This window comes from Esox lucius, chromosome 14 (genome assembly GCF_011004845.1).
Source record: "Esox lucius isolate fEsoLuc1 chromosome 14, fEsoLuc1.pri, whole genome shotgun sequence".
Classification (NCBI taxonomy): Eukaryota; Metazoa; Chordata; class Actinopteri; order Esociformes; family Esocidae; genus Esox; species Esox lucius.
In genome coordinates, this window is record NC_047582.1 from 20,530,996 (window position 1) to 20,554,886 (window position 23,891).

Genomic DNA, 23,891 nt, shown 5'->3' on the forward strand with positions numbered 1-23,891 from the left:
GTCTGAAAACAAACTGTCTTTTGAAAGACAGTTTTATGTAGGCTACACATTTCTTTTGCTCTTATTGGAAGAAGTTACTCCCAAATTGCTGGCCTGAACTCGCTAACTAACAAAGAATTAGAACCATTATCCTGAATGGCCAGCTGAGCTCTGACCATAGCTCTGATCTGAAAAGCACATTCACTTGCAGAAAAGATGGTTTTTGGGCTACAGTCAATAGAATTTAGCACTGATGCAGACTGATTCTCCCTACAACAAAATCGCCATATCAAAGAGTTAGATTTCCTCTGGTTTGCTAGCACTGAAAAGTGGCAGGTATTATGTTGATTTGATCTAATTTGAGAAGCATTAAGCTACTACATAGAGTTAACTAATTTGGTGAACTCTCTGAAGTAGAATATACCGACAGCAGAAAGCTTTTCTGGCCGTGCGCATATTTCTAAACACCTCAAATAAAAACCTGCTGTTTTTACATGACATGATTTGGATGAACATTGCACAAGGCTGTTATTAAGGCTGTCGTGATATTTCAAAATGCAGTCTCTAGATTGTATTCGGCAAACCACTAGTGTTTTGTGTGATAAATGTTGCAATTTTTCGTTGCCATGTATCCTGAGTTTGTGGGGGGAGAAACTATTTCTTCCAGTAGCCTGTGATTGCAGATTAAGTTACTATTGACAGCCTCTTTGTTAAATTGTTATTGACTGTCTTTCTGTTAAATCTTTATTGACTGCCTGTCTGTCATGCTTGTTTGATATGTTGCATACTAAATAACTCGATGTGAGCCTCTTCTCTGTCCTAAGACAATGATATAATATTACAAGCCTGGCTCTGTTTTTTGCAATAGATTACTGTAACAACAAAACATATGTTTATTCTAACTGTCATGTAGCAGCATCTCTGATGGCAGAGCCTGTTCAAACTAGCTGATCCTGCACGTATCAGAAATGTCTATCTGTAGCTACGAACTTGGATTTCAAGTAATTCAGAAAGAAATAGATTTTTCTCCAATTAAACATGTGAGTTTTCTTTGCCACCTGAATAATGGAGTTCTAATCCTGGCCTGTTCTCATCCCAGGATTGATTTAATATTGACTTTGAGTACTGTGCATGTGGCACAGTACTCAAAGTCATTGCCTTTTAGTACCGCTGCAGCATAGAGGCCAGAATTTATTAGATTATGCATGTGGGTGCCACTTAATCTCACTAATGCTTGGGTTTAAACAAAAAGTGAATATCAACCTATTCAGTGTAGGCCTAGTCTTTTAAAGGTGATTTCTGCTTGAGCTGTATTTCGTCTTAGAGGTGCAGGCACCAGGAGAGGATGGGATCCTTTGAAATTGAAACCCTTTCCATTGGCGGCTGTAATCTCATTGCTAACCCCAAACCGTCCCTTACTCTGCCTAAAGCTGGTGGCATTTTGAAGGCTTCTGCTTTCAGGTGTCCCTCCTTCTCATTGGGAAGAATACTTTTCTCTTATCAGCTCCTTGTCAGACGGCCAGCTTGACTTTCCCCAGCCTCTCTTCCCTCCATCCCTGTGTATCTCCTATTCCCTGTCCTGTCACAGCTGCCTACACAGCCCTATGGTAATGATACTTCTACCTGCAACTGTAGCACTGCCAAAGTTCCGACATGGGAAAGAGATTGTAATAGTGTCGGAAACATTGTATTCTCCCTAACGCTAAAGATTGGGTGGAATGTAGAAGAACAGAGCGGAACAGAGCAGAACAGAGACAATGTTGCAAAGTAAAGTTGGGAGAAATACTCCCGGTGTCTGAGCTTCCGCGGGGTAATCTGGCCTCTGTCAGCGCTGTCTTGTTGTTATTTGGGGACTCCAGTTATGATTTCTCTGTCAGGGGAGCTGAGACTCTGGGCTCAGGGGTGTTCTGCTCCCCTGGCTGACCGCTCCACCTGTCCCTGGCTCTGCTGCTGAGTCGGGAGCAATGTCAACAGAGATTACATGATTCTTTTTGGTGGTGGTTGTCCTGCTGCCCCTTTATATATGCCTGGTCACATTGGCTCGGTTATGTACTCTAGTTCTGCTTATTATACCACTGTAAACACTCCTGTGCTGCAGAACTGTCTGGGATGTCTTAAGAGCGTGAAATGCACCGCTCAGATAGTCGCCCCTGTTCGATTTAGATTTGAATAGCCCATCATGGTCACATCTCATCCAGGTAGTTTGGGTCTTTGTCTGTCTTCATTGGCCATATTTTATGTAACAGTAGTAACAATCATTTTGATGATTTGTTTCTAACAATATCATATCCTCAACGTTCACACTGTGCTCTCTGCAATCACACCTGAGCACGAAATGTCTGTGTCATGATAGGAGTCAGGCCATCTCGTTCTAAAGCAGACACTTTATCTGTGACTACTATAATGGATATTGTTTTTTTTCCACACTAAATTCAAGTGCCTATGTGGTGCTCCTCTCATTCCAAACCAGATGGTGTTTTTGCAACCAACCATCGTTATGACAGATATTTCCGATACTAAGCGTGTTATGCGATTCACCCTGGGCTTCTGATGTCTTATCTTTGAGCCTGAAGTTGGAAAGTTCAGACAAAGGACAGTGGAAGCTGCAGCTGAAGAGGATCTGCTCTCATTCTCCGTTACTGACATCATCTCTCTAAGGGCCCCATGAGAGCATTTTACCACTAATAAAGTCGCGGCATTGTCACTCAGCACTCAACTGCACTCTGCTGCCCCAGAGTTTGAGATGTCTCTACCATATGTATGACAGGTCACACTGTGGTATCTGGACTGGTATTCTGGCCGTTATTGATGACCCTTATGTACAGCATAGTCCAGTTGCCGCATAATTCGTGTTAAAGGGAAATCCCACCGTATTGGTCACATACACTAGTGCAGTTGCTGTAGCCTGTGATGCAGAATTCTTAGGTTTTAGGATCTTATACAATGCAGGCATGTAATAGTAACAATAACTGCATTAATCAAGAACTGTAAAGAATGTTCCCCACTTCACTGTCTGAATAAGAATAAAAAAATGCCTGAAATTATGCAGTTCCTTGCAAATGTATTTTATCCGGAATTGTCTCAGATTACCGAATTACAAATTGTACATTGAAATTACATTCAGTTTGAAAAATCTAGTTCTGTGTGGTGACATTGACTTTGTGTTGCAAAAATATATATATGTTGCTCGCATAAATATTTACCCGTAACGTATTTGAAGCTACTGGTGCAATTGCAGCAAATGTTTTGTGTGGGTATGTACCAGCTTTGCATACAGTGTTGGAATGGTTTTGAACCATTCGACTCGGCAGATTTGCTCCAGGTTGTTCAAGTTAGTTGAACAAAGCTTGTTGAATTCAATTTTCAAATTGTGCCATGGATTCTCAATGGGATTACTACGACATTCACATTTTTGTTTTTGAGCCACTCCAGTGTTGTTTGGCCTTGTGCTTGGGATTATTGTCCGGCTGAAATTCCATGACAAGCAAATTAACTGAAGTACAGAGACATCAACATTACAAATATATGGATTGACTGGAGGGATTTTCCTAAAAGTTGACTTCCACAGCACAGGGTTGTAATACTTAAGCAAGCAACATATTATATTTTTTTTAAACAAGTATTCCACAACTTAAAACCATTAGCATGTTACAGTAATCAACATGATAACCATTATCATGTTGAGTGTCAGTTTAAAAAAATATATATCTAAAAGAACGAAATATCAATGTACCATTTGTTATTCCGTAATATGATAGAATTAGGCTGGGGTTGGGATGCTTTTGCATGGCACTGTATTCAGATGAGACAATAAACAACAAGCAATGAGTTAATGAGGCCAGCGTGAGCCGACTTGAGTTCCATCTCACTCCTCTTCCCAGCACTACTCATTACTCTGATGGCACTTTTTTTCTTAATATAAAGGATTCCCTTGGAAGTTAAGTATGCCCACCCTTTGGTGTGGTCCTTGCTTTTGTGTACTTCGACAAACTTTTCGCCCTGTCTACAGTTACCCTATTGATGTGTTTATTAGCTGCAGGGGCTTTTGTCAGGGACTCTGTGTTCTCAACCTTCAAATGTCCAATGTAGGTGTTTAGTTTGGCTAGGAGCAGGTTTTGCTCTTGTAATCCATCTCACACAAACCTAAGCTGGTACAATTAAAACGCAGGCCTGTTGAGTGTTGTGATTCAGCAGGTGTATGCTTAGTGTATTCTTGTGTCACAGCCACTCTAGCTCTAGTGGCCCAGATGACCAGATGTTTTTCTCTTGCTGTGCTGCCTCCTCTTCTCTTGCTCACATTTTTATGGTGTTAACACACCCGGGATGCTGATTCATTGGGCTTAATGGCTCCCATTTAGGTTTTTCTCATTGGGTCTCTCCAGCACTAGGATGCCACCATCAGTCATTATATGCAACACGGTCAGTCGAGGTAGAATTACAAGTGTCCTACGTGACTTTAACAACAAGGACATATTCTACCACGTCCAATGTTACATGGTTTGCAAGTAGAAGGGGCTGCTGCAATCTTTCATTGTTAAGTTGAGCTGTGTGTACTTAATATATCAGACAAATTTGCCCTAAATAATACAAGAGGTCTAGTGGTCATTTTGGACTGCTTTTAACAGGCCATTAAACCTAAAATATTTTAATGTTACCAGTCTGCTATGTGTTAGATATCCTCACCTGATCATGGCGGCATTGTAAATCAAACATAAGTTTTGTTTTACACTCACTATGCGGAACCATGTGTCCTTTATTGGCTGTAATATCAATAATGATTTCAGCAAAAGACCCCATCCATGGGTTACACCGTAAGGAACCCCACATTCCCTGACAGGCCCAATAACCACTAAAACCTGAGGCCTCTAAGGGAATAACACCTGTGTTTAAAACATTGTATTTTGTCTGCTGCTATCTCTGAGTATCTTGCTTTGTCTGGAATATTTTTTTGTTTGTTTGTTTTTAGTCATTGTACATAAACTGTATGTGCGAAAACATGTATACACTGGGCCCAGCTGTGAAAGAGACCATGGTCTCCGTCTTTGTTCCTTGTTGTAATAAAGGTATAATAAATTATAATAATTTGCCAAATAAAATCAGTTTGGTTGTCTCAGTGTAGAAAGAACTCTGGAGTATGGAGTCCGTACTTTGTAGGCTGGACCCATAGGTCAACCATGCCACTGACCAGATCAGCTTTTCCACCAACTATGAGGTCTGCCAGTGACCTGGAGAACTCCTACATGGGCTGCAGATACTTTTTGTTGTTATTATTGTTAGGCTGTTATAGTTAAAGTCCTCAGTGACACTAGTTTCTGAATAAACAAGACATGTAGGAACCATGGATGCCATCATGGTTGGACTTGTTTGTACTGTGACCTTCTTCAGTAATACACATTGGCTACCTTGGTTGGTGATTGTGTTGATAGCCTAGCATTGGTTCTGAATCATGCTGTTGTTTATTTCTCATCTTTGAGCCTCGCTCCTCCATGTAATCGCAGTGTCTGCTGTCACGTCGGTTCGTTTCAATTTATCATCAATATTGCTTTTCTCTGCGTGACTCTTTCGCTTTCTATGGAGGAAATGACTTCTTCTGGCTTGCTCTGATGGTGAAGATAGCTGTTGCTTCAGCCCAGTAGAGGTTTGGCAGCCATCTCTGTGTTTTACTGAAGTCATGGGCTCTTTCACTGGAGCTTAATGAGAAGTGGAACGTGTCTGTGGGCCTCCAGAGCTCTTCAACCACGTGAGGGGAGACACAAGCATGCTCCATAATTGGCTTGCATTGGAAAGATCATTATACATGGAAGGATGTGCCACAAAAGACTGATCTCCATATATTTGAAAAAAGAGATAGGGACTTGTATTACAACAAGAGCCATGTTTAAATGACTCATGAAATCAACATAATGTTCTTACAGCTTGAATCAAAGCAAGGGGAACTACGAGAACCCTTGAAAACCGCCTATCCTGCATTCGAATGTCTGGATACAGAAAAATACACCCTTCACATCCCACTACTTTTAATGTGCATGAATGGCTTTTTTCCTTTCAGTGACTTGCTTACTATGAATATGTAGAAGACAGTTGGCCGTAGCAGTGTGTCTGAATATAATTCTACACAGCTCTTCTGTGTTCCCCAGCTGAAACAAAGTAATGTTTGGCATATGCTCAGTCTTGAATATCCTCCTTTAACTTTGTAAACGAAAGTTCCCATTTTAGACGGTTTGTTTTCCACCCTTAGGACTGGTTGCTACATAGTCTAAACAGATTGGTGAGGAAAAACATGAAGAGACACAGATGAACCCTCCCCTTAGTTTTCATACTTTTTGGTGTGACTGATTATCTCACCAATGGAATTTTCATTGTTTATCTCACCAATGCATTTTCATTGTCATATGTTTGCCCATGCATACAGTACCAGTTAAAATATAAACACACCAGTTCAAGTGAATGGGTGAGTGTATCCTAACTTTTGACTGTTACAGTGTGTGGGCATTCACAGCATACACATGCACCCACACACCTTCTGCAAATTAGAGAAATATCTGGGTTCAGAGTCCTAAGTGGTCCCAGTGGAATGTTACCAGCATCTAGGCTTATAAGGTTCCGCCGGGAATATAGTGTAATGGCAGGAGATACTTTATAATGGACCCTCAGGCGGATTCAAGGGACAGGGTCAGTTTTTCTCTATACTAGGCTCTGTGTGTCAGGACTGCAGAGAGAGACAGCGTTATGGTTTTCCTCTACAATATTTCTCAAGGGACACTTTCTGCTGATTCCAGCTGCATCAAATTTACCACTATTGTAACTAATGCCTAAATCTTTGTTCTACACACTTGAAGCATTCTAGAAAGTAATGTTTTATATACTTTTTCACAACCAAGTTTTTTTTTTTTTAAGGTTGTGTATTGCTGTTGACTTGATAAACTCTCCTACTCTTATATTCTGTGTTAGCTTCACTCTATACTAGACAGGTGCTGCTTTGGGAGCTGCAATTCACACACACACACACACACACACACACCTCTTTTACACACTTATTTTCTAGTGAAGGATGTGGATTCATCACTTTCCTTAAGACGCCCGCCTGCCTGACTTTAAAGCACGGTTAGCTGCGTGGCGGTAGCCATTGTTCTTGATTTGTTTCTCTGCGACTCCACTCCGCCAGTAACTTAGAGAGTCTTTGAACAGCCGGACCAGGGTGAAACACCTCTGTCCTTGAACACAAGAGGTTCAGTTAATTATGTCTATTCTTTAACTTTGCTTTTCCCTTTTGTTGTTGTTGTGTCCCAGGAGGGGAAGAGGGAGAGAACCTCAAAGTCACTGGAGTCCTTACAATACCTAAATATGATAAAGTTACTAGATATAGATAGGGCTGGGAATTGGAAGGGACCTCACAACATGGTAGTATCACAGATGCAAAATGTTAGCGTTTATATCCAAAATCCTAATCCACCATTTAGCAGGACAGTAAACAATACCATATGGCCGTATCTACTTTAAGATGGTTAGCAACAATACAGTAGATGTATTGTAGATTTAAAAAATATATATATATAATCTATGGCAAAACCTGAACATTGCTGTCTAGCCAGCAACTTGATAGAGTCTGAAGAGTTTTTGAAAGCATGTCTAAATATTGCACAGTCTAGTTGTGCAAAGCTTTTTGAGACAACCCTAGAATAATCACAGAATTAATCGCTGCCAAATGTGTTTCTAACATACAGTTAGGTCCAGAAATATTTGGACACTGACAAAGTTTTCATAATTTTGGCTCTATACGCCATCACAATGGATTTGAAATGAAACCACTGAGATGCAATTGAAGTAATTAGTTTTGGTCCCTTGTAAAACAGGTGACTACATATTAAGAGCTTTTATTCCTAAACCCTTCCTCTAATTTGGATGTGAATACCCTCAAATGAAAGCAACTGTAACAGTAACTTTTAATGTATTTTCGTAAACAGCCAAAATAACAAAACTTTTGTCAGTGTCAAATTCCGGACTCAATTGTATTTACTTTGGGGAGTGCCTAGAAAGTGGCAATTAGCTTATTGTCATTTTTTGTCCTTCTGTAGTAAATTTTTCCTATACATGTGTGTGTGTGTGTGTGTGTGTGTATATATGGTATTTATATATACACTCACCTAAAGGATTATTAGGAACACCTGTTCAATTTCTCAGTAATGCAATTATCTAATCAACCAATCACATGGCAGTTGCTTCAATGAATTTATGGGTGTGGTTCTGGCAAAGACAATCTCCTGAACTCCAAACTGAATGTCAGAATGGGAAAGAAAGGTGATTTAAGCAATTTGGAGCGTGGCATGGTTGTTGGTGCCAGGCGGGCCGGTCTGAGTATTTCACAATCTGCTCAGTTACTGGGATTTTCACGCACAACCATTTCTAGGGTTTACAAAGAATGCTGTGAAAAGGGAAAAACATCCAGTATGCGGCTGTCCTGTGGGCGAAAATGCCTTGTTGATGCTAGAGGTCACAGGAGAATGGGCCGACTGATTTAAGCTGATAGAAGAGCAACTTTGACTGAAATAACCACTCATTACAACTGAGGTATGCAGCAAAGCATTTGTGAAGCCACAACACGCACAACCACTACAAATAGGAAAAAGAGGCTACAATTTGCACGAGCTCACCAAAATTGGACAGTTGAAGCCTGGTCTGATGAGTCTCGATTTCTGTTGAGACATTCAGATGGTAGAGTCAGAATTTGGCTAAGCAGGCCCATACACAACAAACTGCAATGCACTGCGTGTTCTGACACTTTTCAATCAGTACCAGGATAAACTTTTTCAGCAATTTGAGCTACAGTAGCTCGCCTGTTGGATTGGACCATCCAGGCCAGCCTTCACTCCCCACATGCATCACTAAGCTTTGGCTGCCCATGACTTTTGATAGGTACTGGCCACTGCAGAACGGCAACACCCCACAAGGTCTGCAGTTTTGGAGATGCTCTGACCCAGTCGTCTAGTCATCACAATTTGGCCCTTGTCAAAGTCGCTCAGATCCTTACGCTTGCCCTTTTTTCCTGCTTCTAACACATCAACTTTGAGAACAGAATGTTCACTTGCTGCTTAGTATATCCCACCCACTGACAGGTGCAATGATAACGAGATTATCAGTGTTATTCACTTCACCTGTCAGTGGTCATAATGTAATGGCTGATTGGTGTATATTGAAATGCAGATAAAACACTTATCTCTTGTTTCACTGTGTCAGTGTAAAAGTGCTCTTAAAGTTTGTGTTAGAGGCCTGTAAGTGTTTCTATATGTTGACTGTGCCGTGCATGTGAGCCCAAAGAAGGGGTGGGGGGGGGCTTGCACACCACTGCTGACACTTATTATACAACTCGGTCCATGTGTTAGTAGACCCTGAAGGCACCCACTCTAGTACGGCAGCTCTCTTCTCGCCTTGAAACCACCCAGTACAGAGACTGGCCAATACACGCCCACACTCACACCACGTTGTGTCTTCTGTGCTCTCATGTAGAACCTGTGTGATGGTAGATTTAACCATGTTTCCATGTTCCTGGTTGATGAGCCTCATCAGCATGTTGTTGTGAGTTTGTATGTATTTAAGACACAAAAGCCCTATAAAGAGTATCAATGTATCCTATTATAAACAGTATATAATAGGTAATAATGTGACATTGAATAAATGATATTCATAGTTTTCAGGCACGTGGTTGCGCTGACAGCCTGGCGTGCAACGTATCGTTAAAACATGACAGGTAGCACTGGGAATTCTATGGAGCTTTTGCAAAATACAGTCAAATGTTCTACTATTACAGCCCATGAGTGTTTAGATCACCTCACAAAACATGAAAAATAAATGTACGCAAACAAGCTGCAAGTCTTAGGCCTATATACAGCCCCCGCTATATTATTTACATCGTTAAAAACAGCGACATCCCTGCCAGAGCTTACATACCTTTCAGGTGAACTTTGGGGATGTGTACATATACCTTGTGGAGAATCGCTCCCCTTACACTGCTACCAAAACGAAAGCGTACAAAAGTACAGACTGCTATCTATACATTTGATCAGGGTGGTTCAGCAATGCAGTTGTTTCGGAGGTGAAGGAGAAGACATTTTTCATTGTTAAAGCCAAGTTGAGTGCTTATTTACCTAAATTACCATTTGTTCTATGGGTGGTCAGTGTAGCGTAGGGCAGCCAGTCAGTATGATAATATAAAAGTTTTCCCAATGTCAGGTAAACCATTCCAACGGTTTAAATGACCTACCATTGACAGCCTGGGTTGCTGTGGAGAAGGTTGGATTGGTGTGATTTTCTCTTGTATTAATTAATTTATTCATTTAGAAAACACTATATGTTTAACAAGAGAGGTTTGGAGTTGGTTGCATCAGTGCAGACCATGTCATTTATTACAATGATTACATGTAGATATGATTGCAAATACAATATATAGGCAGTTAGCACATCCAATAGAACTGCAATTATCTGTCATTTTGAAGTTTAATTAGTTGAATTTGTCGGGTTGCCGATGGTGGGCATTGGAAGCGGACTTGTTTTTGCCCGCCAGGTGTATGTCTTGTATGCCACGACATCACGAAAAAAATTCTGATCTATGAAATCCGACCTCTTTGGATTTTGCAATTATAAATATTGTTTAGTTTACAGCTATGGTTTTGAGGTGCCTGTCATATGTATAGGAACAGTGTCTGATTGCAAGTGTCAACTATTGATGATAATAAATGTATTGTAGCCTATTCTTAAATATGAACATCTCTTGTCTCGTTTCCTGAAGGAAGATATTTTATATCACTCAGAAGTGGAGCAGAGTTTTTTCCAAACCAAAGTAGAGCATGTATTTAAATATCCCTATTGTAATAGTCGCCTTATTACTTTCCATTTTAGCTCATGTTCTGGGAGACAGTTCTCTGACCTTTAACTCTACTGAGGGCCACTGCTGAAGACCCAGTCTGCCATACGTCCTTATTTGAACTGCAAAATGTTCAAAAGATATCAATCACCAATAAAACATTCTTTCCTTTCACCTTTTCTTCCTACATTTTACGCACACAGACAAACGTCTGCATCACACTCATAACTTACTTTCATCTCACTAACAAAAATGTTTTAAAAAATAAAAATCAGGATTTGGTGTGGCATGCCTTAGTATGCAAAACTGCTTTGAATACAAAATTTGTCCCATTTGCAGACTTCTGCTCCAAGTATGTTTTTATCAAGTCTTTTGGGTCATTATTGTGTTGACAGCATTGAAAAGGTTTTTGCCAACCCGTTAAGCATGGTCCTTTCTTTGAAGCCTCTTCTCATGATTGATGATGCACCCAGATGCTGAGCAAACACTGCACTGTATTTCCTTGTCAAGGTCTTCCACTGCCTTTCCTGTCTTTGTCTTCCTCAATTTCTGATTTCTTAGAAATTTCTACGAGGCCATCTCACAAAATAGAAATTACCTTTTGGGCAACATAATGCATTCTTGTTTCTTTTTATTCTAGAACACTGTTTCCAAAAAAAGTTGGAACACTGCCTAAAATGCTAATAAAAACAGAACCCAGTGATGTGCAAATCATTTATCCTGATATTTAATAAAAAAAATAGGTCAAAGACAACATGTCAAATGTTGAAACTGAGAAATGTTATTGTTTTTGGAAAAATATATGCCCATTTTGAATTTAATGCCATCAAAACGTTTTTTTTTTTTTTATTGGGACAAGGGGCATGGTTATCACTGTGTTTCATCACCTGTCCTTTTAAGAACATTGTAACCTATTTGGCAACTGAGGAGACAAAATCCCATTCTTGCTTGACATAGGTTTTCAGCTGCTCAAATTTTTGGAGTCTCCTTTGTCATATTTTGAGTTTCATAATGCGCCAAATGTTTTCAATGGGTGACAGGTCTGGACTGCAGGCAGGCCAGTTGGGCACCCAGATTCTTGCTACAGAGCCATGTTGTTATAATATGTGCAGAATGTGGTTTGACAGTGTCTTGCTGAAATAGGCAAGGCCTTCCCTAAAAAAAGACATTGTCTGGACAGCAAAGATCCCCAAACTCTTTGCAATTTTATCTTGAAAAACATTCTTAAATTGTTGCTCTATTTGAATTTTTTGTATTTTATTGCACATAACTAGAAACATACAGGGAAACCATTTTCAATTATTGACATAAAAATTATTGAAATTGCTAAATTTATGGTTAATATGTTTTTTTTCTTTCCAGATTTAGGCATCCAAAATTGTATTTTTTTTTATTTTTGAGTCCATCTTCACATGCATGAGTAGTCTAACATCTAGCTTGATGCCTAGGCATTACCTGTCATATAACTACTATCAAGCTTGTAATTACTATTTACTAAATTTATAATCTAGTGCTTAAGCTAGTCTTTTGCCTCCTCTCTCTCCACTGAGTTTGTATGTTCCAGACTTGATGTTAGAGGATGTATGAAATGTCTGCCCTCACTGACTGGGCCATGTGGAAGTAGTGGTCCCCTGGTCCCTCCACCTCTGCATGTAGCTATGATTAAACCTCTCCATCAGTGTCCCATAGTGAATGGGCCACAGAGCAGACAAAGAATTCCAATGAGAGCCAGGCCATGACGGGAGAGAGACTGTGGCCCACCCTCTGTAGTGTGAAATAGCTTTCCCGTGACGATCGGATCTGCAACCAACCTTCAATGTGTCTAACTTTTTAGATCAACTTTTTGCTCATCCATACTTTTCCTCATCCCCCATAGTGTGGCTCTCCATCAGAGGGCGTAGCTGAAGGGGAGAGTGACAGCAGCGGCATTGGTAACTGTTCTTCTGACAAAAGGCTGAAGGACGGCAAGCTAATGAAAGGTAAGGCTTTGTGAATTCCTAGAAACGCACGCACACTTCTTCTTTTTCTATACTTGCGGAAACAAAAACGTGTTTCCATTGTAAGTCATATTTCCCCTGAACTTGACCCAAAATCTGACCCTAACCTCAAATTCAATATTGGACCATATACACTAACATTCAAAAGTTTGGGGTCATTTAGAAAATGTTCTTGTTTTCCATGACAGCATTAATGAAATTATTTTGAATAGGAAATATAGCTAAATTAATAGTCAGTATAGTCATTGACAAGGTTACAAATAATGATTTTTAATTGGAATAATAATTGTCCTTCAAACTTTGCTTTCGTCAAAGAATCCTCCCCATGCAGCAATTCCTGCCTTACAGATTTCACCCCATGCTTCCAGAAGCAACATACGGTCAAGCTGCTCTCACAACAGCTCAATAGGGTTGAGGTTCCGTCACTATGCTGGCCACTCCATTATAGGCACTCCAATATCAGCTAACTGCTTCTTCCCTAAATAGTTTTTGCATGGTTTGGAGCTGTGCTATGTGTCATTGTCCTGTTGTGGGGGGAATAAGAGGAAATCAAGCAACATCCACGGGGTATGGCAGTGGAGTGATAGCCTTTCTTCTTCAAGATCCCTTTTACCATGTACAAATCCGCCATTTTACCACCACCAAAGCATACCCAGACCATCATATTGCCTCCACCATGCTTGACAGATGGGGTCAAGCACTCCTCCAGTATCTTTTCATTTGGTCTGCGTCTCATGATGCTCTTTGTGATCTGAACCCTTCAACCTTAGATTCATCTGTCCATAACACCTTTTTCCTATCTTCCTATTCTTCCAGTATCTGTGTTCTTTTGCCCATCTTAATCTTTTAGTGTTTTTGGCCAGTCTGAGATACGGCTTTTTCTGAGATACGGCCAGCATCCCAGAGTCACTTCTTCACCTCTTCAATTTGCTTTTCTTTCAAAAACAACAAAATGTCTAAATGACCCCAACTTTTGAACATATACACCGTTTGGCATTTACACTACATTTCCTAACTTGTCCACAACTGACTGATTTCACTATTCTTATGAGAACTTTTAGTATCTCCCACACACACCTGCCTGACATTTTACAAAGCACCTAGTCTGGCATTGCCTGCCCACTCTGATAATTAAACTGTCTGAGGATGTTCCCCCTCCACTCACTGTTGTTTATTTGTTTTCCCTCACTGCTTTTTTAAATTGTTGTAGCGGGTATTTGTTTGGTGAGGTCAAATGCTTACTCCCTGTATGGTGTATGGAGTTGTGCAGGCTGGCAGTGTTGGTGTCTGTCTGTGTGTGTCTGGGCGTGCGTGTGTGTTTGTGACACACGTGTTTGTGCTTTCATTTGGAGCCATCAGCCAATAAATGGCTTCCATGATTAAGTGTCTGCTGACTGCTCATAAAGCAAGCCGTAGGCCCATGGTAATCACAGTTAACCCCCGGCTCAATGATACTCTGTCTGACGGGGGAAGGTTAATGGTTTATGGTAAAAGGAGGGACTGCCAATCTAACAGCCAACTGCACATTTTAATCAAACTCCCCCCTCCTCTCCCGCCGCCGCCTTTCCAGTGTCTTTTGCCCCGATCTGCTTTGCCATCAAGGCCAAAGAGAACGACATGCTGCCTCTAGAGAAGAACCGCGTACGGCTGGACGATGACTCCGACGATGACCCGGACAAGTTACTAGGGGAGGAGGGTCTGGAGGCCCTGCTTGATGGGGCAGCAATGGCGGTCAGAGAGCCCTCTGCCCCGATTGCCCCAGAGGAGAAGAGACCCACTCTCACCCCGGAGGAACTGGAGGCCAAACAAGGTAGTTGGATATTCCAGTGTTTCCCTAAGTTTACCCCCAGTTTTTCTGTTATACATCCTTCAGTTGGCCATGGCCGGTGTGCTACTGTATGAAGAGCCATAGTGGGTAAGAAATTATGTGTAAACCACTTTTATGTGTAAACCATTTTACCCAATACATCTTATTCCATCAGTTGCTATATGAACATTTAAAATTAGATTTGCCTTTTAATGCGGTTATGGAAACCAGCTTCCTGAGGCGGTGGTGTGGGACAAGCAAGACACACATACATTTCCCCCTGTAGTGTCAAGATACTGCAAGGTATTGTGACACATGACAATGCTTATATAGTACAATGCTTATATCATGACAGATGGAGTTCACTTGTTGGGCCCTCCCAAGTTTGCACCCCTGTAGTTAAGACCAACATGTAGATCTGCTGTCCTGGCCTCAGGATCTAGATCTGCTGAATACCCTCTTCACATCTGTGCTTTTCTATTCATGAACTTGATATGTGAAATAATGTGGACAGGGGGATGATGTGGTGTTCTTAGTACAATGAAAATGTCTTATTAAAGACTAAAAGTCTCTTACCTTTCTTGTCTTCTCCTTTTCCCTCTCACTGGGTGGGTAGTGGCAGACTAGGAAGGACATTGCTCTATCAAATACAGGCCCACGCTCTGTCTTTGCAGGAAGTCAGACTAGACAGAATAGAGTGGGAGGAGGGTCAGTTGGGTGTAGTGGAGAAGGGTGGAAATCATTTTTATCTTGTAAATGAGACATTGTCATTCAGGCCTTGAACTTTTCACAGATATTTGCTGTCTTGATAAAAAAAATAGGCCATTCCCGTAAAAACATTTTGGGCGGAGGTCTTAGTGATCACGGATATTGATACTTGGTGTGATTTTGGTATTGTGTAGGGCTGTCCTAAAATTTTTTTTTTTATTGATGCACCTTATGTGTTTTAATGAAACCAAGTTTGATTCTTTAAGCCACTGTTTGGTGAAATTAATATGTTAAGAGCAGTATTGACAGGACAACCAGAGCACTAGGAAATAGGCACAGCTCCAGCCGTCATGTACATTTGCCATAGGAGCAACCCCAATTGCTGTTTCTGAACGAGGTGAGATTACCTCTTTCTGAAAGGCTGTATGGTCTCAGGAACAGGTGACATGGTCATGGCCTGAAAGGGAGGGAAAACACAGTGAACTTTAACCTTGTCACCATTTTCAATCTTCAGCTTGCACACTAGGCGAGGAGAGTGCCCGAGGGAATGGGAGAGCGGGTGAGATGAAGAGAGAGCTAAAGGGAATGGGAGAGAGACGAGGACAGAGCCAGAGGGATGGGGAGAGAGAGGGAAATGAGGAGAGAACCAGAGGGAATGGGAGAGATGAGAAGAGAGCCAGAGGGAATGGGAGAGAGGGAAAGCAAGAGTGATTTAAAGGAATGTTTCCGGGAAGTGAGTAGAATTGGGAAAAGACTTGACCCAGCAAACCACAGTCATCTCTCTTTCTCTCTCTTTCTCTCTCTTTCTCTCTCTTTCTCTCTCTTTCTCTCTCTTTCTCTCTTTCTTTCTTTCTTAGCCCATAATAGAGAATTATACACACAGTCCCAGGAGTATGTTGATGCAATTGTAAAGGCAGGTCTCATTCATGGGACCTATCCATTAGGAGGAACATGCATGGATAGGTTACGCCTGTTGTTCAGATGGTTCTGCCTATTGTTAGCCGCTGGTTCATACAGACACACATGCTCACCCGGTCCCAGGGGTCCAGAGAAGCGGAACATCTGTAATGACCTCGGAGGGCGCAGGGTAAAAAATGGGCCTGTCAAGTGAAAGGAATTGCAGTGCAGTGTGGAGCCTGTCAGTCAGAGGGCCTAACTCTGTTAGATTGCAGGGATATTGATTGCACGCGCTGGAAACCTAATCTGTATTGATGGACTGTAAAAGGATCACACAGACAACCTTTGATTACCGATGCTAGTATTCAGCAGACAGCAGATGAGCCATCTATGTATGGGTCCGCATGTTGGTCTGCCTCACTGTTTTGCAGACTTTGTATTCCATCACATGCTGTTGTGATAGAATGCCTCAGTTTGCCCTGCCCTGTGTTTCAGCTCTAAGGCCACATTGTCCATTTAGTAGAAACCATAGCGTCAGCACTCTCAGTATCATGACCAACAGCTCCGACAGGCCAAGTCAATTATTCTTTACTGCCTTAGTTAAGGCCCCAAGCTGTGCTGTTATTGAGGGAGACCAGTGGAGGCTCTCATTAGTAGTGACTGTGTGCGTGTGTGCACGTGTTTGTTGGTCGTGGTGTGTGTTGGCCTAGTCTGCCATAAGGTTCCCTTTATATTCATGCCTTTCTAAAAGATGAATGGGAGGTTTTTCTACTGTAAACTGCTTAATGTATTCGTAAAAGCCTGAAATCTGTCATTCTTCCCCTTCTTTAGTGCTGACCCTCTCTGATTGCTCTTATAAAAAAACAATAGCGTGATTAGTTTTACGGATGACAGGCCCAGGCAGGAATCAAAGTGCCTTTGATTTGAAGCAAAGCGTTTGGTTGCTGAAGCGCTGGACTTGCACAACGCCATATTGTATGGCCTCCCTCCCCATCTTTCCCTCAGTTCACCTCTGTCACCCTTCTGGGTGAGTGGGAGTCTGCTATAGAGTACTACTGATACAGTACAGTGTGTGTATAGAAAGACGTTGTCACAGATTGGCCAGCAGATCTATTCATTATTTTCGGTCACTTTAGTGTTCACAGTAAGCTTTGTAGTCAGCCTATTTATAGTATAGATAGAAGTCCAAGTTCAGCTCTTCTTGGTGAGTAATATAATGACTTGTTTTCTAGCTCTCTTTATGCGCTTCTGTTAAACCAACCAGGGACAGTTGAAAATAATGACCACTGCCCACGCGGACACAGTGAATGTGGCTATTGAATAGCTAGTCTGAGCCGTTTAACCCCTCACCACAGTCCATTTTACTTCCGTCGGCATGATCGCTGTAGTCCTCTACTCCGCAACCATCTCTTCTTCTGTCTCCTCATCTTTCTGACCTCTGTCACACCTTTGTGTTCGTTGCCATATTACAGTTATGTAAGACACTTTTCTTATTAGAAAATGTTGATGCAAACAGAAGAGAAAATCACAATATTTTAATGTCATTCAACTGTATTGTAAAATAAGCTACAATTGGCTGATGATTCTGTGACCTTGTCATTTTATTATGCCTGCTCCTATCATCCCTACTGTTTCCTTATACAATCTTTACTGAACGGTGATAACATTTTCCAACAAGTTTTAAACACGCAGAAAATCTGCCATATCTGTACCCTTTCCGACAAGAGAATTCTGCATTGTGGATTAATGTGCTGCATGCTGTTTTCATTTCGTTTTGGTTCTGGTAGGGTAGCAAGATATATTTTATTTCAACTAAATATCTTCAGTCATGGTATAAATAAACAGAGAGTTTTTTTTTTTAAGGGAGTGGTCTACACCTGGGTAGCAGAAAGGCATGTTGCGATAATTCAATTCAGCTTTATTAGCATGACAGTTATTACTAACCGTATTGCCAAAGTTGCAGTTTGAGATTATATGATTGACAGGTCAGGTCAAAAGGTCAGCTGAATACACTATAATTTAACAATCGAACATGTGCCAAAAGCTCTGGGCAACTGAGATAGTGCCCTTAGTGGGCATTGCTGGTAAGAGTGTAAACCCATCCCATCCCATTTTCCTCATCTATTCCCTGCTGTCTTGCTTTCAAGCTTTTTTATTTTCTTCCTCCTTATTCTTCCTCTCCTTCCTCTCCTGTACTGCTCTCTGGCTGTCTCCTCCCCAGCCAAGCCTAAGCTAAACCTCACAGTACTTTTCTCCCACATGTAGATCAACAGGGAATTGCTCAGTGTTAGCATATCCCGATCCCTTCTGTCTCTTTGATGATCTCTCTTAATAGGCACTTGATACTTGACCTTCTCTCTCTGAACATGCAGTATATTCTGTCACCTCAGGTGATTGGCACTCTTGATCAACATCAGCAAAAAAGTCTGGATCAAATAAGTTGTGGTAATGAGAGAGGTTTAATTCTGGGAAGTTTAAACACCTACAATTGCTCAGAGAAAAACATTCCTATTTAAAAAGCTATCTAAAATCAAACCAAATTACAACTGCGTTAACATTTGACTTTTTGAAGTGCATCTCAGTCTTTAGTTTGACCTTCCATTGCATCCTGTTTCACTGGGGTATAAAAATGAGGCAACTCATATAAAACCCATTTCTCATATATCGCTACAGGGAAAGGCATAGGCAAACTCAGAAATGGAAAGAACTGGTTGCACACCTTCATAGATCAGGCAGAAGTTACATAAAACATATATAGATTGTGTTGCTTGGCCAGTCATTTCCTCTGTTGGGTTTTTTGTTGAAACAAGGGTGGGTATGTAGATCCTAGAGCCTGGTTCTGGAGCCCTTGTTACGGTCAATGGCATTATGTGCTGTACGTTTTCCGGGTTTCCTCTGCCCGGATGCGAAACATGGCTGGGTATGGATCTGGTGGTCACCTTTACAAGGCCACGAAGTACAATATATTCCATTTATTTATATTTAATGCAATATATTTTACTATATGAATATGAACACACACACACAACTGAATATGTATGTATATTACAAACATATTATATATTGAATTTTTTATGTGAATCTGACTTTTAGATCCCTGGCCCTCTCTCTATAATCTGGATTCTTTTAAATTGCGGCCTTGTTTCCCTTTCCCTCGTTTGATACTGTTTTAATAATAATTACCATCTTTCAACTCATCTTAAATCTGTCCCCACCCCGATAAGAAGTGAACAGATAACATACTTCCCTCTTACTTTCCATCCTTCAGTCAGGTTTAAGTTTTAATATCACTAAATACTGTGGCTGACCTCTTTCTCTCTGTTCCCTTACCGCAATGGAGGCTCTGTGGTTGCCAAGCTGAAGCTGTTCTGTTATGGACACTGCCTGACCTTTCAACTCCTCTCTCCCTTTAGCCCACTGAAGCTGTTCTGTTATGCACACGACCTGACCTTTCAACTCCTCTGTCCCTTTAGCCAAGCAGAAGCTGGAGGACCGCCTGGCTGCGGCTGCCAGGGAGAAGCTGGCCCAGGCTTCCAAGGAGTCCAAGGAGAAGCAGCTGCAGGCGGAAAGGAAGAGGAAAGCAGCATTGTTCCTCCAGACCCTCCGGAACCCCCTGACCGGAGAGCCTGAGACCCCACGCCTAGATGAGAACCCAGCAATGCCAGAGGTGAATGGGAGGCAGGCACACACGCACACACACACACACACACTTTCTCTCTGTTGTGTCAACAGTACCAGTAGAGCTCGTTCACACATAAAGAGATGGATGTCCCCATCCTAATGGAGTTTGTTCATCAAGGACCGAAGTGTAATTGGCCCCGCTGACAGTAATGGAGACGTGGCCATGCGTGTGCTCTGGCACACCCCGGCACACTGAATGTTCCCGGTTTCTGTCTGCACACCCCGGCACACTGAATGTTCCCGGTTTCTGTCTGCACACCCCGGCACACTGAATGTTCCCGGTTTCTGTCTGCACACCCCGGCACACTGAATGTTCCCGGTTTCTGTCTGCACACCCCGGCACACTGAATGTTCCCGGTTTCTGTCTGCACACCCCGGCACACTGAATGTTCCCGGTTTCTGTCTGCACACCCCGGCACACTGAATGTTCCCGGTTTCTGTCTGCACACCCCGGCACACTGAATGTTCCCGGTTTCTGTCTGCACACCCCGGCACGCTGAATGTTCCCGGTTTCTGTCTGCACACCCCGGCACGCTGAATATTCCCGGTTTCTGTCTGCACACCCCGGCACACTGAATGTTCCCGGTTTCTCAAACTTCAAGACACCACAATTGATGGTATCCAGATTCCCCAGGCCAGAAAACAAACATGCACAGATAACACCATCAGTCATATATCTCACAGGGGTATACATTTGAGAAATAAGTCCAGGCTGTGATGGTTCGTTTTGGTCTGTCACATCTTTGTTTCTAAGGTGTTGTGAATTGATGAGGGAAGTTGCTGTGTTGGGACTGTTATTCTGCTGTTGTCTGAGCTCTAATGACAGACATTGGTTGAGCAGTAATCAGATTTATTCTGCTGTTGCTCAGAGCTTAACAACACTTAACCAGTCAGTATCTGTCTAAAGTGTGTATGTGTGTGCGCGTGCATGCATGCATGTCTCTGTTTGTGTGCACAGTCAGAGTAATAAAGAATTCATTTAAAACCCAAAGCGAGTCACCTCAATCACAGTGATTCTGTCGCGACGGATGGAGATCCATCTGTCTGCATTAGCAGGAGCAGTGGGGTGTTACATCTGGAGAATCAGACTTCCTTTCTGCAGCCGTTGAACATGCGTGAAGGCCTAGAGAAATATGTACCTTTAGTGCCCTTGTATTCATAAGTGGATATCTCTGTACTCATCCACAAGCTATATTGAATTTTCAATATGAATCTGACTTTTAGATCACTGTCTCTCCCTCTAGACATTCTTATTCAATGGTTCCCCTTTCTAAACCCCCCCCACCCCACGTCTGATGCAGCTCCAGCATGAAAATGTATAAACAGGTAACGGGCAGTAATGAAAGAGGTCCCCAGAGGAGGGTTTACGACCTCCCTCCATACTATACAACCTTACAATCTGGCTGAGGGACTCGTATCTTCCAAGTGAACCAAACCAGGAGCCAGCAGTGTGACTGGCAACTTTGAACAGTGATAATAATAGATTGAATTTTAAAAACGCTTTTCAGGGGCTTGGACATCTGACATTAAAAGTAGACCTAGATAAAATGAATTGCACTACATAACACCATAAACCCAAGTGCGTCAGAGTGCAATTCCAAGTTGCAGGGGGAGGGCGCCGGCATGGAGAACGCAGAGAAGTACGTCGGAGGCTGCTTCCGTAGAGCTTTGCAGATGAGAAGGAATGTCTTGAATGTGTTTCAGTGGGGATGCCAATGATGGGTAATGACAGACATCGATGATAGTGCTATAGTGGAACCGCAAGAGGCGGAGCCTGGAGATGTTGCCAGGTTGGAAGAATACAGACCAGTGTATTTGTGAAATTGTAATCAAAGAGAGCAATCTATTTGGTTGTTGTCCTGCTACAGCTAAAGCCCAACTAACTAGCAGGATTTTTGTCTGTTACATTGGACGTCCTGGACTGGAGCCACATCACTCTTCCTACTCAAAAACTGACTTGTTATGCTGGGGTGCTTATTTAGTTAGATTCCGTAAATGTGCTATCTGTAAAAAACTGACGCCGATTGATCATTCAGGCCATGTGCTTGCATAGGCGCCGATACTGTGGGTGCTCCGGGGCTCGAGCACCCACGGAAAATAGCGAGCACCCACGAAAATATATATATATATATAAATGGCGTGCGCCTATGAGCACCCACGGAGGAAAACATAAATCGGCGCCTATGTGTGCTTGCATTCATTATGAGATAACAGTTACTGTTAGGTAAACTGCGACGTGTTACCAAAATGACTTGTAGTCACTGGCTTCATAGCTGTTATCAGTCCCGACCGCATGCCATTTACAGCTGAAATACAGCCACTGTAGGAGAACATTTTGTATTGAATAACATGATATTCCATGTACATGGTTTCAGTAAGCTTACCATCATTATACTCATCCTGAATCTATATTCTTTCTCTTTCTGTCTCATACTCACCCACTCATTCACTCTGCTGTCCCGTCTCTACATTCATGCTCTTGTTCTGTCACAAGCTGCTAACGGGCAGTGGTGAAAGACGGCTGAACCAGTGGGAGAGTGATCAGCTTACACAAACGCATGTCTCTCGCAACAAGCGCTCACTGCAAGGTTGCCAAAAAGCAGACTTTCCCAAACTGTGGGACGTGTACCCCTGGTGGTACGTGGAACACCCCCCGATGGAACGCCATATCATTTAGCCTTTTATTTTTGTCTGCACCAAACAATGTGAAACTAATGAAAATTATTATGGATATGTAAAAAGACATATTGTTCATAATATTATTTTTTTATGATGAATAAAATGTTTTTGCGACTAACATGTAGCCCACGTATTTACATTATAAATTCTGGCCCAAATAGGCTACTCTGCTGACTGCGGTGAAGTTCGTTTTAGATTGGACATTGGGCAGACATTCGGCTCTTCAAATCTCAATAGCTCTTTAACAAAGTATTCAATTAATCTAATATTGGTGTGAAGTATACTTTCAAAACTGTATACACTGTTTCACTTACAAAAGTATATTTAATGTTGCACAGTCCTTATTTACCCATATTTTAACCAAGGTCAAAAAGATTTAGCCACGGATAACTGTCCGTGACTCTGTGTATCAGAGATTAAACCAGTATGGAAGATCTCGGTGCTGGTGGTGGGCGCATTCAAATTGTATACAAATGCAGCCTTCTAACTTCAAGCTTCAAAACCTCCTACAATAAGTATGCCGTGACTATGAAAATCACGAGAGGGTGGAGAACAATGCGCACACTTAATTTTTTTCAAAATTGGAAGTTTCAAAATTTGTCAGAACTTGTCAATTTCATTAGCTCCAGCAGTAAGTATACCGTGACTATAGACAGTACACATTCTTGATCCAGGGAGGGTGGAGAATGATGCACATCTTTTAATTTTTTTAAAATTGGATGTTGAAAAATTTGTCACAGCTTTTCTATTTCAATAGCTCCTGCAATAAGTATGGCATTTTGTCAGAACACAACGGCTACAGGACGCTACAATTCAGATTACCTCAGTTTGGGGTTAACTGTCAGCAGGTCCGAGGAAAAGCAGAGGCCACAGTGTGTTGTGTGCTGTGATATTCTCAGAAACAAGAGAATGAAGCCAGCACATCTGCAGAGACACTTGACAACAAAACATGCAGCCTTCAGGGAATTCTATTTGATTGTCAAGTATGGCTGGCAAAATTAGCCTACCTGGCTGATATGTTTGAACGTTTGAATGAGCTGAACATGGGACTGCAGGGGCTCTCTTTAACAGTTTTTGACGTGTGTGCTATGAAGAAAAGGCTGCAGCTTTTTGTCATTAAAGTTAAGAGATGTTTCTGCTTTCCTAACCTTTGAGAACCGTCTGCGCACATTTGATATGAGCTTTGATGCTGCTGTTCAAGATTTGATAGTTGTGCACCTCTTGTCGCTGGAAGAACAGTTCCCAGAATGCTTCCCATTGGAGGCCACACCAAAGTGGATCAGGC

General features: G+C 41.9%; 1 protein-coding gene across 2 annotated transcripts in view; it reads left to right on the forward strand.

Annotated features, from left to right (window-relative positions):
- sfswap (splicing factor SWAP) overlaps positions 1 to 23,891 on the forward strand; it is a 109,044-nt gene that overhangs the window by 39,270 nt on the left and 45,883 nt on the right. For both annotated transcript variants that reach the window (XM_029125079.2, XM_029125080.2), the window contains exons 11-13: positions 12,714 to 12,816; positions 14,405 to 14,644; positions 19,720 to 19,913. In XM_029125079.2, coding sequence (XP_028980912.1) covers positions 12,714 to 12,816; positions 14,405 to 14,644; positions 19,720 to 19,913 — 537 coding nt within the window. The remainder of the gene's footprint in view (positions 1 to 12,713; positions 12,817 to 14,404; positions 14,645 to 19,719; positions 19,914 to 23,891) is intronic.